Source organism: Ammospiza nelsoni, chromosome 2 (assembly GCF_027579445.1).
Source record: "Ammospiza nelsoni isolate bAmmNel1 chromosome 2, bAmmNel1.pri, whole genome shotgun sequence".
Taxonomy (NCBI): Eukaryota; Metazoa; Chordata; class Aves; order Passeriformes; family Passerellidae; genus Ammospiza; species Ammospiza nelsoni.
Genome location: NC_080634.1, coordinates 109,510,784 through 109,527,525, shown reverse-complemented (window position 1 = coordinate 109,527,525; position 16,742 = coordinate 109,510,784). Strand labels below are relative to the sequence as shown.

The following is a 16,742-nucleotide window of genomic DNA, read 5'->3' as shown; positions in this document are numbered from 1 at the left end:
GGGTTCCTCGCCAGTTGGGCTAAATGACAGCAGGTTGCTTGCTTAGCACTTTCAATGGGTGCCAAGCTAAGATGCTCCAGATTCGTCACCTGTTTGCAGAGAAGGAACAGCAATAGGTAATGGGGATAACTTTGTTATGCACTGCCTTGGTCCTAGGTAAAGAGAAGATCAGTAAATAATGCACCACCATCATGAATGCATAGTTATTTCACATATTTGGTATTTCTAAGACTGCCCAGCAGTATTCTTTCTGCTGCTGTTAGCAGTGTTTGTAAAGGAGACTTTCTGTGCAAATTCACCAAATCATCTAGTGAGCTAAACCTCACCTCCAGGTTAATGACTGCTCAACAACCTAGCCCTGTGTTTGCTAAAGGAGAGAGGGACAAAGTGCAGCTTCACATTCTCCAAACAAGTAGATGAGAATGAGGACCTAGTGACTGTTTTCAGACTCCTGAAATCAGCATGATATGGAGCAGAGTGGCCTATCTCAGCTTACACTTGGCGCTCAGGAGCTCCTCATCCCCTGCAACAAAAATCTATTGATCTCTTGTTTCTTATTTGTGAAAATCTTAGTGCCATGATTTGATAGTGACATCCTTTTGGGTTTATGGACTTAGAGCAGTGAGGGTGACTAACACAGTATACTCCTGTGGACGGCATGCTCAGTGGAGTTTATGATGACAGTACCAGAATAACACAATATTTAATCCAGCTCCTGACCCCATGCTAGACACACCAAGAGTCACAAGAGCCTTATCCAAATACTTCTTGAACTCTGTCACTCTTGGTGCTGTGACCACTTCCCTTGGGGAAACTCCTCCAGTGGTCAGCCACCCTCTGGGTGAAAAACCTTTTCCTGATACCCAACCTTAACAACTTTCCCAAATCTTCATCTGCTGCCTAGTTACAAACCTCTGGTCCAGGTGACTTCCTGGTGAATGGTGGAAGCTATGGCCACCAGCTACTGCAGATGGCTTCTTTTTTGTGTAAGAAAAGGTGTAAGGCTGTGAAGTGCATGTTCACCTGGAAGGGACCCAGCCCGGTTAGGGCAGCCTTGACAGCGCTAAACAGGTTTAATCTTGCATTCCATCCACACAAATCTTTTACAGTAAGGCTTTTCATAGTACTGTTTGAGTAAAGAAAGGTAGATTACTACCCCAGAGTGACACACAGATTCTGGGTAGGAAGTCTGAATTTTAGTCCTGGGCTTTTACTGCATCACTGTTTTTCAGCTTTGTAGTAGAAAGCACAAGAAATCTTGGCTACAGTGATTTGATAATCCTTGAATTTGAAAATTTTCCCTAGTCAGCATTTTGGTATTTGAAGTATCCTTTGAAATGTAAATTATGCACTGAAGTCATCAGTGTATACCGGGCAGAGTGAAAAATTGAAAAAAAGCCTTTAAATACATAAATATACAGACAATATAGATTTATGTACATTGCACATGCACAGTTAAATTTCTCTATGGATGTAGGTGTTAAATTAATATTTTAAAAAGTATCTGAAGTAACATAGAAGGTGAAAAGAAGATTTTACTTTGACAATGAAGAATATAACAATTATGATTAAATGTAGTTTTAGGGGATTCTCATTTTAATGCCCTTGATATTATAAGTAATACAAATGGTGTGTTGTGTATGATTTCCACTAATGTGCAGCTCCTTCTGTCATCCAGTTTTCTACTGAGACATATTTATAGTAAGTAGAATAAATTAATTACAGAACCTTGTAATACAAGGATGTAATTCCATCTAGTAAAAACCCCTGAAGTGGAACCTTAAGATGTTTGCTGTGTAAGGGAAGAAAAGCATAGGTAAGTAGACTTTGCTAGTGTGTCAAAGCTTTTCCCTAGGGGTAATGTCCAAAAATAAGAAAGATTGTTTTATTCTGCAACAGCTTGTTTTACTGGGCTTTTTTTTTTTTTTTGCTAGCATAGAAAGGAGTAGGATTCCTTCTACCTTTCATCTCCTTCTTTTTCTTTTGTGTGCATGTGTCTCCAAATGAGCAGCATGTTTTCTTCCATGCTAATTTCAAGCAATTTAAACACCTGCTAGGCTATTGTTTTTTTAAGTATGCAGAGCCCTAAGTTTTGAATTTTAAACACATTTTTAAAACAATCTCAATCTACATATTTGACCTTGTACTGTTAAAGGAACAACAAAAGTATGATTTCTCCAAAAAATATAAGGAATATCTTGATGTGAATGCAGTATTTTTATCTGTGTTTACAGAGCACAATGTGCTTAGTCAGGTATTTCTTTCTTCTACAGTTAAGCACAACTTTCATACTATTTTCAGTCCATTCTGTATTTCAGAAGCCCTGTTAGGATCAGTATGGTTCTTATCCAATGCTGAAATGTTCCTGTGACAGTCATCAGATTCACCTGGGGCTGAACAAGACATAATCAGGGCCCAGAGAACTAAAAAAGTGCCTTACCACAGCTTGATCGAAAACAACTGCTCTTCCCTAGTTAAACAACTTAGCATGTCTTTTCCCACAGCAATCTGGGAGAAATTAGTTGAATGAGAATGCTGTATTGATCCCCAGGAGCTGGCAGAGGACCGAGAGCCTTTTTTACACTACTCTAGGGGTTTTCTTTTTGGAGAAATCAAGCTGGCTGTCATCTCGTAAATGCGACTGTATAGCCCTCCTGCTTTCAGAAAGGGGAAGTTGCTTAAGCTTTAAAGAGCTCCTTTGCTGTCATCACTTTGTCCTCCAGGGACTATTGCTTTGGGTTTCCTAGTTACAGGGGGAAGAGGATAAAGTGTCTGTGGAGAACCAATTGCAGAAGCATCCATTGCAGTTAGCTTGTTACTCTGGCAAGCAAGGAGGGATTTTCAAGACTTTCTTTAGTGCTGGAGACAAAGCACTGGGAATCTAAAAATCTTTTTGTGGAAATCTGAGTCAGTGCTTTTTTCTACTGATAAAAAAAGTTTTTACCCTGGAACTGCAGCTCTGCAAATTTGAAGCAAAATGTAATGACAATTTGAAATTATTGGTTATTTGTCCAAACATTGTTAGAAACAGTAATGATTATCTTGCAGCCATGGTATGTCATGGACCGTGACTGGGATTAGTGTGTCAGGTTTGTCTTTCTGGGACACACTGCCATTTCTTTTTGGTTCCTGTCTAGACTGCCATTTCTCTCTAAGTTGTGTATCTGGCAAGCAGTTCTCTATTAGATCTGAAGAGTTGGGGAAAAAATGCGTTGCTAGGCTGGAAATCCCTGAGATGCCAGCCACAAGGTAAGGTGGGAAATGTGATTAATAAGGGCAGGGAATCAAAGCCTCTTCAGTCCCTGTTGTAAATCTTCACTTCTTAGTTGTACCTTATTGCTCTTAAGAGCATCTCATTTTTTCCTGTGAAAACTGGGTTGCTCATTGTGCTAAATATTAATAGTCATAGATGCCATACTTCCTTCTAACAAAGAGGATCAGTATTGAAAGAAAAAAAAATTATATTATTCTGGCACAAACCTTGCCCTGCCCCTTCTTCTCTTATGTGCTGTTCACAGTCTTCCTCCAGATTCTTTCCTGCTTCAATTTTCTTTTTGTAACTTTAATGAAACAGTAAATGTTGCCACAGTCCAAGCAATAAATATTTATTTTGTTTTGAGGAAAAGTGCAAACCTGATTGGAAGGTTTATTTCCAAATTCCAAACTCCTTGATTTTTTGGGCAAATTAAAACATCTGCATTAAATTCAACATAAGCCTGTGTTATGTAACAATTAAAATTCTCATTTTGAATCCTGGACAATTTTCCTAGAAAGAATTCTCAGGACGTTTTCATGACACAAAAAATTCTGTATCTCCCAAAGGCCGCAGTTGCAGAAAGAAATAGGCCAAATGTACATAATTCAAAAGATGTTCCTGGAGTTAACCTCTCATGGTGCCTGATTAATGTTTTTGTATGACACAATGGGGTGATAAAGACCCTAAAACTCCTATTGCTGTAAAGATGCCCAGGAAGTCATTATGTGCCAGTTACCATGACTGTGTGGGCATGTTTAAGGGATGGGCAGCTCTGTCGTGCTGCCCAACTCTTTAGGCTAACAAAGCCCCCAAGGCTCTCTTCTGTGATATAATATTGAAAAAATTTACAGCTGTGAACTTTCATACCAAAGTGGGTCTCTCATGCACATCAAAATGTGCATTAAGAAAAATTCACTTTGTGAAATACGCAACATGAATATTCTGCAGAGTTTGTGCATCCCTTTTCTTTGGTTAGTTTATCTACAGAGAAGTAAAATATGCCTTATTAAATAGTTAGGTCACAGTAGCAGTGGCAAAGTATGGACATGTTAATCAAGTCTGTTTTAATATACCTGACAGTTCAATTAACAGGTATTAACTAAAAATACCTCTAGCTGGGACACTTAATAACTAAAAATTAATTGTAACTCCTTTGAAATCTCATATTTTTCTCTTCATAATTTCTTATGCCTGAAATCTAACTAGAGTTCTTTAGGATCAAAATTGCACATTGTTCTGCAAGAAAGTAAAAGTTACTGTACTCAAATCATAAGTGAACGGAACATGTTAATTATATTATTAAATAGAGCTCTAATATCTCGATATAAACTTTAAATGAATGAGTAAACAAACTCATAATATTGATAGGACTAATTTAAAGACTGCTAATATAAATACACATATATTCTACTATATTACTAATTACTGAGAAAATAGTATATACTAAAGTAGTATTATATACTAGTAAAAGTAGTAGATACTAATTACTTTCTTTACTGAGAGTGAATAAAGATTGTTAAACTGAACATGTCAGTTTTAACTTAAGCTTATTTTTATGTTCCATTTCAGAGCTTTTATTCTGTAAATAATTCTTACTGTCTGTCCAGTGGGACTGACATAGAGACTGTATGAAAGATCAGAGCCTCATAATATGTGAGCTTCCTTTCTCTGATAGGCAGGCTATGTGTGTTCAGCTTCCATTGATTCTTGCTGTATTGCTGTATCCCCAAAGACTAGATTTCTGTTTCACTTCTGTGTTCTAAAACAAAACAAAAAAAGAAATGGTTTTTGAGAAGATAACTGAAGACAGAAACTGCAGTAAACTTACCTGTTACAGTCTTAATCTGCTTAATCTGGATCAAGTGGTAGAATATGAGTTCTTCTCTATTGCATATCTCTACTAGAAATAATAACCTTCTGAATTATTATACCCTTGGAGGCATCTGTACATTGTTTAAATTCACCATATTACAAGCATATGAATTTGCCAAAATGTCTTTTGCTATTTATTCATGAAATGAGAACTTCTAGCATGATAAATTTTACTTCACAGTGTTAAAGGTCTTTTGTTATTCACAAGACTAATATATATATTATGTTTTCAACGTTTTTTTTGCAAATTAGTGTGTATAATTAGGGTATTTAATATAGAGAATATATATTTGTATATATACATGTTTATATATATAAAATCCCTCATAAACATGCCACTTTCTTTTAGGTTTTAGGTGCTAGTAGTGTCTTCAGCTCCTTTTCTACAAAATGCATTGTCTTTTTCCTCTTTATCCTGGACATTGCAAATACTTTTTTTCATTACAGTAAATCATTATTCACAGAAGTGAAAGGTAAAAAGCAAGCTTTCAAATGCCACTACTGTGAAAATACTTATTAATTCTAATGATACTGGAAAATATACTTTCTGAGATTAGATAGATTTTTTAGATTAGTTAGATAGATTTTTGTGTTTTTCTATTGTACTACTGTTTGTCAGAATTATTTAAGGTGTTTTTGTAAAACACAGAAAAGATACTGTAAGGTATTTAATCTAAAAAAGCTCTTCATAACTTGCAAATATTTTCTCCTTGATAGCAATATGATGAACACTCTTCTCTATCAATATAGTTTTCTCTGCTGTTCCATTCCTTTAAGTTCTCTAAGTCATCTACATTTTAGTTTCAGAAAAAACCTGAGCTGTTTACTACATGCTACTCTTACAGTAAGACCTAGTAACTGTTACTTGGACTTAGGTTTCTTGTCTCAAATAGATTTTCCAAATTAAAGGTAAAAGGGGTTTTAAATGAAATTTTATTGTAAACTTAAAAAAAAAAAAATAAACAATCACTTATTAGAAAGGTTTTTAACTGACTGAAAAGCTGTAAAAGATAAGGAAATACCTAGTGCCAATACAGGCATCAGTATTTTAAGAAGATAATGCTAAGTGCTCTGTTATTACTATGATTTTCGGTGAAAGAAGGACATCTAATTTTCCAGTATATATATTTCTGTACACATCTACCACACCTTAAACAGGATAAATAACAACTTTCAGGCTCAGAGAGTCAACAGCCAGCATTAACTGGTGTCATCTGTTTTCTGTTTTTCTTCCTGGTCTAAAGCCACTATTGTAGGGGGATTTCAAGATAGGCAGTGGAACCATAAAATTGAACAGGGCAATCTTGGAGGATAAAACATGTTATTACAGGTTGAACTAAGAACGCTGTCATTGGAAATCATGGGATTTAAGTACTTCATAGTAATTACAGGGGACTACTGAGGGGACATCCTGTAATATGTACTTAGCATTACACAAACTTATGCTCTATGCCACAAATTCACTGACATTATTTTTTTTATTTATGAATTATGATGGTAATTTAAAGATTTTCTGAGAACTGATTTTTTCCCAATTGGATATGATTTCCCAGCTCTCTAGAAATCTGTGTCTTGCACCTGTCTCTGTGTCCAGGCCTTAGAAATTATCATTTTTCCTGTCCCAGATGGGATCTGAACTGCAGCAGAACCTGGGGACCAGAATGGGCTGCTGGATTTCACTGGTATTGACTTAGAATCTGTCCATGAGTATTTCACTTGGGTTGGGATCAGCTGCTCTCTGTGCTCTCTCACACCAAGGAGTGCTCTGGATTTGGCTCAGATCAAACCCAGGAGGAAGAGGCTCTCTCCAGGAGCCTGCCCAGTGTGCTCCAGCAGTTAATGGGCACTTGGTCAGTGGGATGGGAGGTCAGTGGGGGTAGCTGGGCAGTCCAGGCACTCTAACACCCCTCAGTAGGACGTGTCCTCTGTGCTGGCTGCCCCACCTTCCAGCCATCGCCCTGTAGTCACAGAGCTGGGACATTGAAGGACAGTGGAAATACTTGCTCAGTGTGTTGTGTGAACAGTGGCACAGAGGCATTTGAGGCTTCCAGCTCTGAATAGCTCCAGGAGGGATGCTTGAGAGTGTCAAGAGACAGAAAGGCTGGGGTAAGGGGCTGCAAGCAGGGACCTCTCCTGAAGTTTCCCCAATACCTGAGAGAGGAGGGCAAAGCTGGCTTTGGCTGCAGTGAGAAATGTGTGCTGTGGACACATTAGAGAGCAGCCCAGGTCAAGGTCTGTCACTGTCATATTTTCTGGAAAAATCCCTTTGCCAGGATTTCTTCTCCTGGGAAGCTAAGAAGCCTCAGAGAAAAATGAAGCCAGTAGTTATCTCATTGTTTCTCCTGTGTTTTATTGCTTTGGAATGTGGTTGGAGATTGTTTATCCAACATGTGAATTGGTTTTACTTAATGATGGATCATGGTTCAGCTGCGTCAAGACTCTGGTGGGTCAGTCACAAGTTTTTAATGAGTATCTTGTTGAGCCTTCTGTAAGTATCCTTTCTCTATTTTTAGTATAGTGCATATATTGTATTGTAGTATTCTTTTATATAATAAAATAACATAAAATAACAAATTAGCCTTCTAAGAACATGGAGTCTGATTCATCATTTCCTCCCCACAACGAGAGACCCCAAAAATACCATAAAGGTCTGAGTTTAAAACTGGCCCTGAAGCCCTGGGCAGAAACCCCAGGTGAGGATTCTCGCAGCCATTTCTCCCTAAAGGCTGATGACAGCTCGTGCTGCTGTGCCACGTCAGAACTGGCCTTAAGCAGGTCAGAGCCCCTGGGCTGGGGAAAGGAGGAGAACATCACCCTGACAGTCAGAGGTTCATGTGATTTGTCACTCATTTTTAATTTCATGCAATTAAAAGATGAAACCATAGGGTGGATCATACTGACATGCTGCAGTGTCCTGGCTGGAAGTGTGGTGTGCACTGTCAGCTTTCGAGGATGAAATGTGTATAACACCCTTCACATGCAGGCATAAATACTGGTTTACATTTCCATAAAATTGAGTCACTCTTTGTTTCCTGTACAATTTTTGATTTGGGGTTTTATTATCATGATTTTGGTGGTTACACTTCAAAAAGTTATGAAATTTTTGGTTTTATTACCAATTGCATAAATATTTTTAAAGTTTAAGAGCGTTGCAAAATATGCTACTCTTTCACCTAGGTCACATTATTCAAGCATTTCTTTATTTTCTCTAGGGGAAAGTTGTTACCTACACTTAATCCAAGTGTTGAGGCAAAGTTCTGTAAAATACATGATTGCATCTCTGTTGTGATGGAGGAAAACTTTGTAGGAAATAAAGAATTGGAATTTTCTAGTTCATATGCCTAATAGATAGTTTTAGTTAGTGTAGAAAAAGAATATATGCTATATAAATTTTATGGAGTGTTCTATTTAAACAATTGATGCACAAAATCCATTAGAATCTAATGCATTTGCTGTATAATTATTTGCAAATGGTTATTAAATTTATTGCTCTCTCATGTATAATAAAATATGGATTTGTATATGCCTGAAAACCAACAATGACTGACATGACCTTGCATTTTTTTAGCCTATTTAGTTGTAATTTTCTTTGATAGAGATGGACACTGAATGGCATGGTATCACTAATTAGGGCAAAAAGAATAATACAATCAATACAATTCAAAATAGTGAAATATTTATAATGTAATTGTAATGTACAATTTTTTAAATTTATGTCATGCTGCAGAGTCTAGTTTCTGGGAAGAGGAGAAATTAAGTTTTGAATTGATGGATGGCATTGCTATGGTTGTTTTGGTTGCAGTTTATTATTTGTTTGGTAGTTTATGGGTGAAAGACCATAAGGCTGTAAAGGTATGAATAGAATATTTAGAGCCAAGTGTTGTCCCAGAATGGACCCACAGCAAAGCCTAAGATCAAGATCAAGATATAGCAGTGTCTAAAATTAGAGAATCACTTTGAGTCCAAATGTAGAGAGGATATAGGAATTAAATATATATTAAGAACTCACATGAATTTTGTGAGGTCAAATGAAAACATCAAAACCTGTGAAAATGGGTTAGCTCTTTCTTTAAGCAATTTAATTGTAGAAGTTGCTTGACAAGAACAAGTTTTCTTATTTTGTTATCTGTAAGAATGGCCTTAAATAGTAAAGTTAATGCTCTGACAGTTTAATACATAATTATTTACACTACTTTGATGTTTGTGTATTTTTACAAGGTGCTAATTGTGCAGAATTAAGCTGACAAAACTGCAAAATTTGAAAATTTGTGGGTTTATATTAGCATAATCCTGCAGTATATTGTTTAGCAACAGTATAGAAATCAAGTTTAGGGATTGTTTTTGCCAATATGAAGAATAAAACACATTTATTCTTATTTATTTCTTGTAATACCAATTTCCATGACATAAATTATGTCTTTTAGGAAATTGTATAAATAGCATTCTTTTTCTTGTGGGTTAATTGATTGTGAAGTTTTGCTAAACCAGAATCTTTGTGAAACCACAAAAGTGGGTTTCATAGTATAAAGGAATGTTATCAAAATACCCAGGAATTAATCAAAACACAGATGCAAAATTAAGATTTGGTTTGCAACAACAAATCATTAGCCTTTGTACTGCCTTTAATGTTTGTGTGTTCCCTGTTTTCAAAGATCTTTCACCTTTGCACAGCTTCCTTAAAACACCAGCTTCGTGACACAGACCATCAAGTGCAATCCCATCACACAGTTTAGAGTTCCACAGACAGTGTATATCCAAATTGGCATTTGTAAATCTCTGTGCAAGATTATGTGCAATGCTACCAAAGAATATTAAATTTTACTTATAGAAAGACAGGTTGGAGAGGAAGGAAGGAAACAAGCAATACTTTTATGACTTAGTATAAATTATATTGTGTATTACCCCAGCAGTTGTCTTTGGTTGTGTTTTTTTCTTTCTTGCTCTCTGGAGGCAAAATAAATCCATTATGTACTAATATGATAAAATGAAATTGCTCCCACAAGCCACTGCTTAACATGGTCCCTGCTGGAGTGTCAGTAGATATATGAAAAAATTGGACCAGTGTGACATTTGTTTTTTCCTTATCAACCCAAAAATGCTCAAGATAGAGGAATGAAGCTGCCTTATTGTGTCAGAGCTCATGTCCAATGCTCAAGTGCCTTGTAATTTGTGCCTGTTGGACATTCTCATCCAGAACCTCCTGCTTGGCTTCAGGATGTCTCTTTGCACTATGTTATTGAACATGTGCTAAGAAAACCAGAGAGAAACACATCAGAAACGAAATAGTGCCCAGATTTCAGACAGTCACCCACTAACCACTGCTAGTGGCCACTCATGAGCCACTATTTTGTCTTATGTTGGTCAGAGGGAAAGGATTTGAGCAGAGGGAGACACAGAGCAATGTCTACGTGGGGCTATTTTAGCTCAATGACTTGTCTCTGATGGCAAACAAGAGGGGATCCCTAGGTAAGGGTGTGCAAGGTCTTTAATTTTCCTCTGCTCCACATTGTGTGCTTGAGGATTCCTGAGGCTGACATACTCTTTCTGGGTTTCCATAGTCCTGTGAGTACTGCTCTCTTATGAATTTATTCTCCATTCTGCTGTGCCAAGGCTTCAGCAATTAACTGTTCAGCGTTGGTCGTTAATTAGGCTTCTCCTTTTGTGGGTTTTGAGCTCACCACCTGGTAACAGCATTGCTCATGATAAAACAAACAAACAAACAAACAGAAGCCTCTTTGTTTTTAAAGTTTAAAAAGCTATTGGAAGTAGTATCATGTGTAAGCAGAGGTAATACAGAGATTCAGCAAGGGAAACTCTCACTTAGGTATACTCAGGAGAGGTGTCCCATAACTTCCCAGAGCAGGGAGCTGCTTGATGTTGTTCAAATGCACCCACACCTGCCACTGCAGCAAAAATTAATTTTTCTCTTCTCATTGTAACATTATTTAGGTATTTAATCACTGTAAGAGCCTTGAATTTTAGTCACTTAGCCTGTTGATAAATTCTGTCTTTTACTAATGTTTTGCAAAACATTAATATTGTATTGGTTTATACTTATACTGAGTATTTTTATTGGTTTACACTTATAAGGAGAATAACAAGGTTTTTTTAAGACATGAGCAATAAGCACTGGGAACTTTTAAGCTTTAAATATTCATATCTTCTTGTTGCAACTTTTTATTTTTCTTCTCCTTACAACTGTTATTTCCCAGAGCAAAAGATGGAGGAAGAATTTACAGTGATGGGAGATTGACTTTGCAAGTTCTGGAATGCAAATTCAAGAATACTAATATCAAACCTTACTGATTTTTTTTACATTTAAGCTTCTGATAAGCTTCCCATGCTGAGAGGAGTAATTTTACTTTCTGAGGAACAGGAGGAAAGATGTTTAATATAGTGTCCAAAATGAGAGATGATTCTGAACCAAAAGAAATTGAATTTTGATTCTATTTTCTACGTGATATTTACAAAATAAAATTAATTTTTCCTTGTAACTCTGAGTAAGGTAGCTATAAAAAAAAATCCTATTATAATGCACCTTTAAATTATGGTTTGATAATTTTGAGCAATAAAATAGGATGACCGTGATAAATTATCACAGACATTTTAGTAAGTTAGATAAGTGACTACAATATTTAATCAGGTCAATAGTCTGCTTGTATTTTCTTCTAAAAAATGAAAAATCATCAGTAAAATGGAAAAGATTATCTGTATTCCCTCACAGTAATGTCATTTTGTTTGGTGAATTAAACTCCTTAACATTCAAATAATTGTATAGTTTGCCCATACAGAACCAGATTATCTCATAGAGAAGTAATTGAGCATCTTTGTTTTTATCCTTTAAGTACACCCTAAAATCTATTATAATCCTGTAAAGGAGGATTATTAAACTAAACAACAGTAGCACATTTAATGATGATCTTCTAACAAAACATTCTAGCTAATCTCTGGTTAGTTATTACATTTCCACACCAATCTAACACAAAGGATAACTGAATTTCTTAAGATGTAGGCTATCTGCAAACCCCCTTATAATCTGTTTTGTAATCTGTCTTCATTTCATTTCTTTCCTATTTGGCAGTGGCCAATTCAAACAGTTCTTGAAGCAGGAGATCAATCAGTCACCCTAGACAAAACCAGGTCACATCTTCCCAAAGTGCTGGAAGTACTTATCTGGTCTTTTTGTAGTGAACTATAGACTTGCAGACGTGGTTGTAATATTTTTCATCCTTGTTTATTGTTTAAAACCTTGTTTTTTTAATGTTCTATTTTTTTTAATCATCTTTTTATTTCAGGACCTTTTTTTTTGTAATTATCATTATAAAATACTCAAAGTGAAACATAGGGAATAGTTTTTATTAAAGAGTCCCTTTGCACCATGCAAGTGGAAATTCACTTGAAGACCATTGCATTTTTGTCAAAAGGATTTTAAAACTGATAAAACAACTGATTTGTGATGCATTTTCTCAGAAATAATTTCATTTCAGAGGTGCTGCCATATTACCATTTGATATAACTGTTATAAATGCTAATATATTATGCCAGCAATATTATTTGATTTTAACCTGAAACATCCAACATTATTCTCTTTATTTTTTTTTTCTGTAGTCAATAAATAAACTATCAGTAGATTGTTATTTCATCTCCTTTTATACTTGCAGGCGGTTTGACAAATGTTTGGAAAAGTGGCAGATTTTTCATTCTGACATGAAGAGATTTAATCATTGGCTAAGTGAAACTGAAGAGAAGCTGTCAAGAGCACAGATAGAGGCTGGAGACGTGGGGCTTGTGAAAACCAAGCAATTTATCCAGGTATGATTTGATTAGCCTATATTCTGTTTTTCTGAAGGGTTTAAGAAATTTTAAGGTCTGGGTAATCTATTTTGAAGTTCATTTAAGGAGGATTTCCAGTGATGAGCGGACAGTGACAATTTTGTTCAGATGTGTCTGTTTTTCTGGTTAACTAAAAATTTTCACCAGCTTGTTGTAAGATGTATTTTTAAATGAAATAAGATATGGGATGACATGGTATATTGTGGTACTTTCATAGTTATGTATTTCTTTGGTCTTTACTTAAAGTGCTTGTAAATTTCCATTTGTTATTTATGACCAGCAGGAGTATCAGGCTTAATTTTAAATTCTCGTGGAAGAAATGTGATTAGCCATTGAGCTGTACAAGAGATATTCCGTGAACGACGTCTCGCAAGTGTTGCTCATTTTGTCTGTTTCATGTTTTAATCAAAGGACCTGGAGGATGCTTTTATTTGTGAAATGCAGTGTGACAGAATAGCTACTTAGTTGCTATGTGTCCAGTTCCAATTTGTATGCTTTTCATCTTGCAAGCTCTTTGAGCATCATAAGGAAAATAATAACTCTAGTTTCTTGGTAGTTTATTTCATTTCCCTCTTTTGTAATTCAAATGGTAATGGGTATGAAGAATTAATTCCAAACTGATGTTTTGGAAGTAGATATTTTCACCTGAATAACTTGGCCAGACTCTGGATTCATGTTATAAATTACTATTCGTGCATAAGAAAAAAGTGCTGTTAAGGTAATTGGCACTTGTAAATTTGAATTTCTGGGTTGAATTACTTGATTTCAGGTTGAAAGAAGTTATGTCTGTCTAACATTAAAGCCAGAGGTGTTTTTGAATGCAACACTAACCTACTTCTTGGCCTAAAGTTAAAAAAATAAATCATGCCATTTGAATTTTATTATTTCAAATCAACTTTTTAAAGATTTACACTGTTATTTCTCGACTGTAAAACTGCTGGACTGAAAGGGAAACAAAATTGTGTGGTGCAAATATATAAAAAATATACAACTATTAAGTAACACAATAAGCTGAAGAAGTTAAAATAGCAGTTATTTCTTTTTCTGCACATTAATTTCAATGCTTTGAGTACTGAAAAAAGGTCTAAGATCTGATTAACAAAATAGAATGTCATCAAGGAAATAAAGGTGCTTTTTGCTGCATATGTAGAAGGTAGTAGAGCTTATGTGTATGTTCTCTGAAACTTCAACTCCCTTTCTCTGCCCCACAATTTTAATAACATATATATTACTAAGGTAAGATGTGTATCTAGTTAGACACAAAGGTGTTACAAAGCCTTACCCATTCTTTCCTTTGCCTGTGCACCGTTACCTTCCTTGGCACTATTCTTGGATCCTTGAGCAGCTTCAAATGAGGTTTACAGAAAAAAAAATCTTTGAATATTTTTTTTTCATTTTTTTCTAACTCCTTGCTAAATTAGCATTTTCCCTTGGAGAAGATTGATTATTTAGAGTGCCCAAACAAAGGTAAGATGCATTATGAATGTTACAAATGCACTGGGTATGTAGCACATTTCAAAGTCTCACCAGATTAGAAACATTATTTTCTTATCATCATTAAAAAAGAGGTTTATCCTAAACTGAACATCACACTGAAAGACCCTGAGATAATGTGTTGCTATGCAGAAACTTATATTCAGTGCAAAAGATTGCTTCTGTTTTACATTTCCCTTTGACCTAGCCTCTTTCTCATTTGTTATCCATTTATTATTTTCTTTTGCAACATATGAGACCATTTTAAATATATGTTTGTAGAGTGTTCTCTTCTTTTTGCCATCCATCACGCTTTTTCTTTCTTCGCTTCTCTCTTTTGTTAGAAATCCCAAGAACTCATGAATTTGTCACTCAAAAATTTCATTTAGTTCAGTAAAACAGACAAAAGTACCTTTCTAATGAAAATTCAAGTGGTGCAAAAATATTCCAACTAACCTCAAGAATGCAGATCCAATGTTAGTTAACATTTATTTGTGACAGAATGCTAAGTCTGAAGTTGTACTGTTTCCATTTTTTTCATTTCTTCTTTATTTTGCTGGGTCTTGTATCAAAAGTGTGAGGCTTCTGTGAGGCTGACTGAAGAGATCATTAGAATTTCCATTAGGGAAACAGTTAAAACAGCTGAGCGTTCTGATTTACTAGAGTAGCAACTTGTTTTATTAATGAGATCATGCTGCTTAGTGAACCATATTCAGAATTAACAGGATTTGTTTGAAACTGCTTTACAAGCAAGTGAATTGTCTGGCACTGGAGAAGGAACAGTTTTAGAAAAAGAAAAATATACAAAACCTTCAGATTTGTAATACTATTTCTGAGTAGGACTACTTTGGAAAAGTAAAGAATAATGTGTCCATTAATATTCAATAAATACATAGAGTCAAATGCTTATATAAAATGCAATAGTCAACAGTATGATTAGATGATTATGTTAATAGAGGTTAAAATGTAATTACATTTTTCAAGTGTATTTGGGGAGGGGAGGTGTGTTCCTTTTTGCTGCATAATGGCATGGTATTAAACAACATTATGTATTATAAATAATGTGAATGAAATCTAATAATAGTTTCACTTCAGGTCATGAACTCTTAAATATTCTTATTGGGAATTTTCCACTAGACTTTCTGAGATCAGAACTTAAGGTGCTGAGAAGAAATACCATGTGTCAGTTTTTAAGCAAGTTTAATTGACATATTTTATGATTAGGAGACACAAGATTATAAAAGGACATTTCATGGATAGCACATCATGTAATCCCTTTGAAATGTATTGAAATCTGTCTTCAAATTTATTAAGGATATTTTTTCCCTCTCATTATTGTGACAGAGAAGTTCTTCTGTCTCTTCACTCCTTAATGCTTGGTAACTGTTGCTTCTTCAGCTGCCTGCATTTGCACTTAGCTTGTTTATTTTGGTGCCAGGACTGAGCTGTAGTTCAGTTTTATCTGCTCCTCGATGTTTATCCCCTTCTGTTCTTGCAGGCTGCAGTCATTTTCCCTATCAGACCATGTTCAGCACACTAAAGCCACAGTTTTCTAATCTGCTCTCACATGGTAGCCAGACAACTTGTCTCTTGCTTCCTGAGCTTATTTCTCTCTGGAACATGAGTTCTGAAAATAGCACACTATTACCCAAAGTGAAATGCCATCTGTATCAGTGAAGGTGGCTCAGGTGCTGCATTTTGTGGTTGCATCTTACCGTGGGTGAATGCTGGAATAGAATTTTCAGTCATCTATCTAAACTTTGCTCTTTTATTTCCTTATCTTGTGATTGATCTGCCTTGCAGCCCTGATCTACATTCCATTCCATATGAGGAAAAAAAAATGAAAACAAACCAGCAAAGCCACCATGTTATACAGGATACCGATCTAGGTTAACATACAGCAAATAAGCAAGCAAGGATTAGAATTGGGGATTGAGGGGGTTTGTCCTTGTGTCACAGGTACATGCCAAAAAGCTGCAAAAGGAGGAATTCTGTAACAGTTTCAGAACTGGGGTATGAGGTTACATACCTGAATCATTCCTTCAAAATTTTAAAATAGCGTTTTTATATAGAACATTCTGAATATTTCTTCTTTGCATTGGTTTTAAGAATTGCTCAGTGGTCTATATTTAGTATGCAATTGTGGGTTTCAAGTTTAAATTATTTTTTTAATTTTATGTGGTGAAATTTTAGTAGCAAAATTATGAAGTTCCGGGTCTGAATTTTGAAGAAATTTCATTTTATTCATGTTCATTTGTTGTGACTGACCAGTGATGAGTACTTTATTTTTCATAATTTAATTGATTAA

The 16,742-nt window shown here is 35.5% G+C and overlaps 1 protein-coding gene across 2 annotated transcripts in view; it reads left to right on the top strand.

Annotated features, from left to right (window-relative positions):
• The window catches only part of DMD (dystrophin), a 1,160,174-nt gene that overhangs the window by 603,435 nt on the left and 539,997 nt on the right, over window positions 1–16,742 (top strand). For both annotated transcript variants that reach the window (XM_059491405.1, XM_059491401.1), the window contains exon 44: window positions 12,790–12,940. In XM_059491405.1, the coding sequence (XP_059347388.1) occupies window positions 12,790–12,940 (151 nt within the window). The remainder of the gene's footprint in view (window positions 1–12,789; window positions 12,941–16,742) is intronic.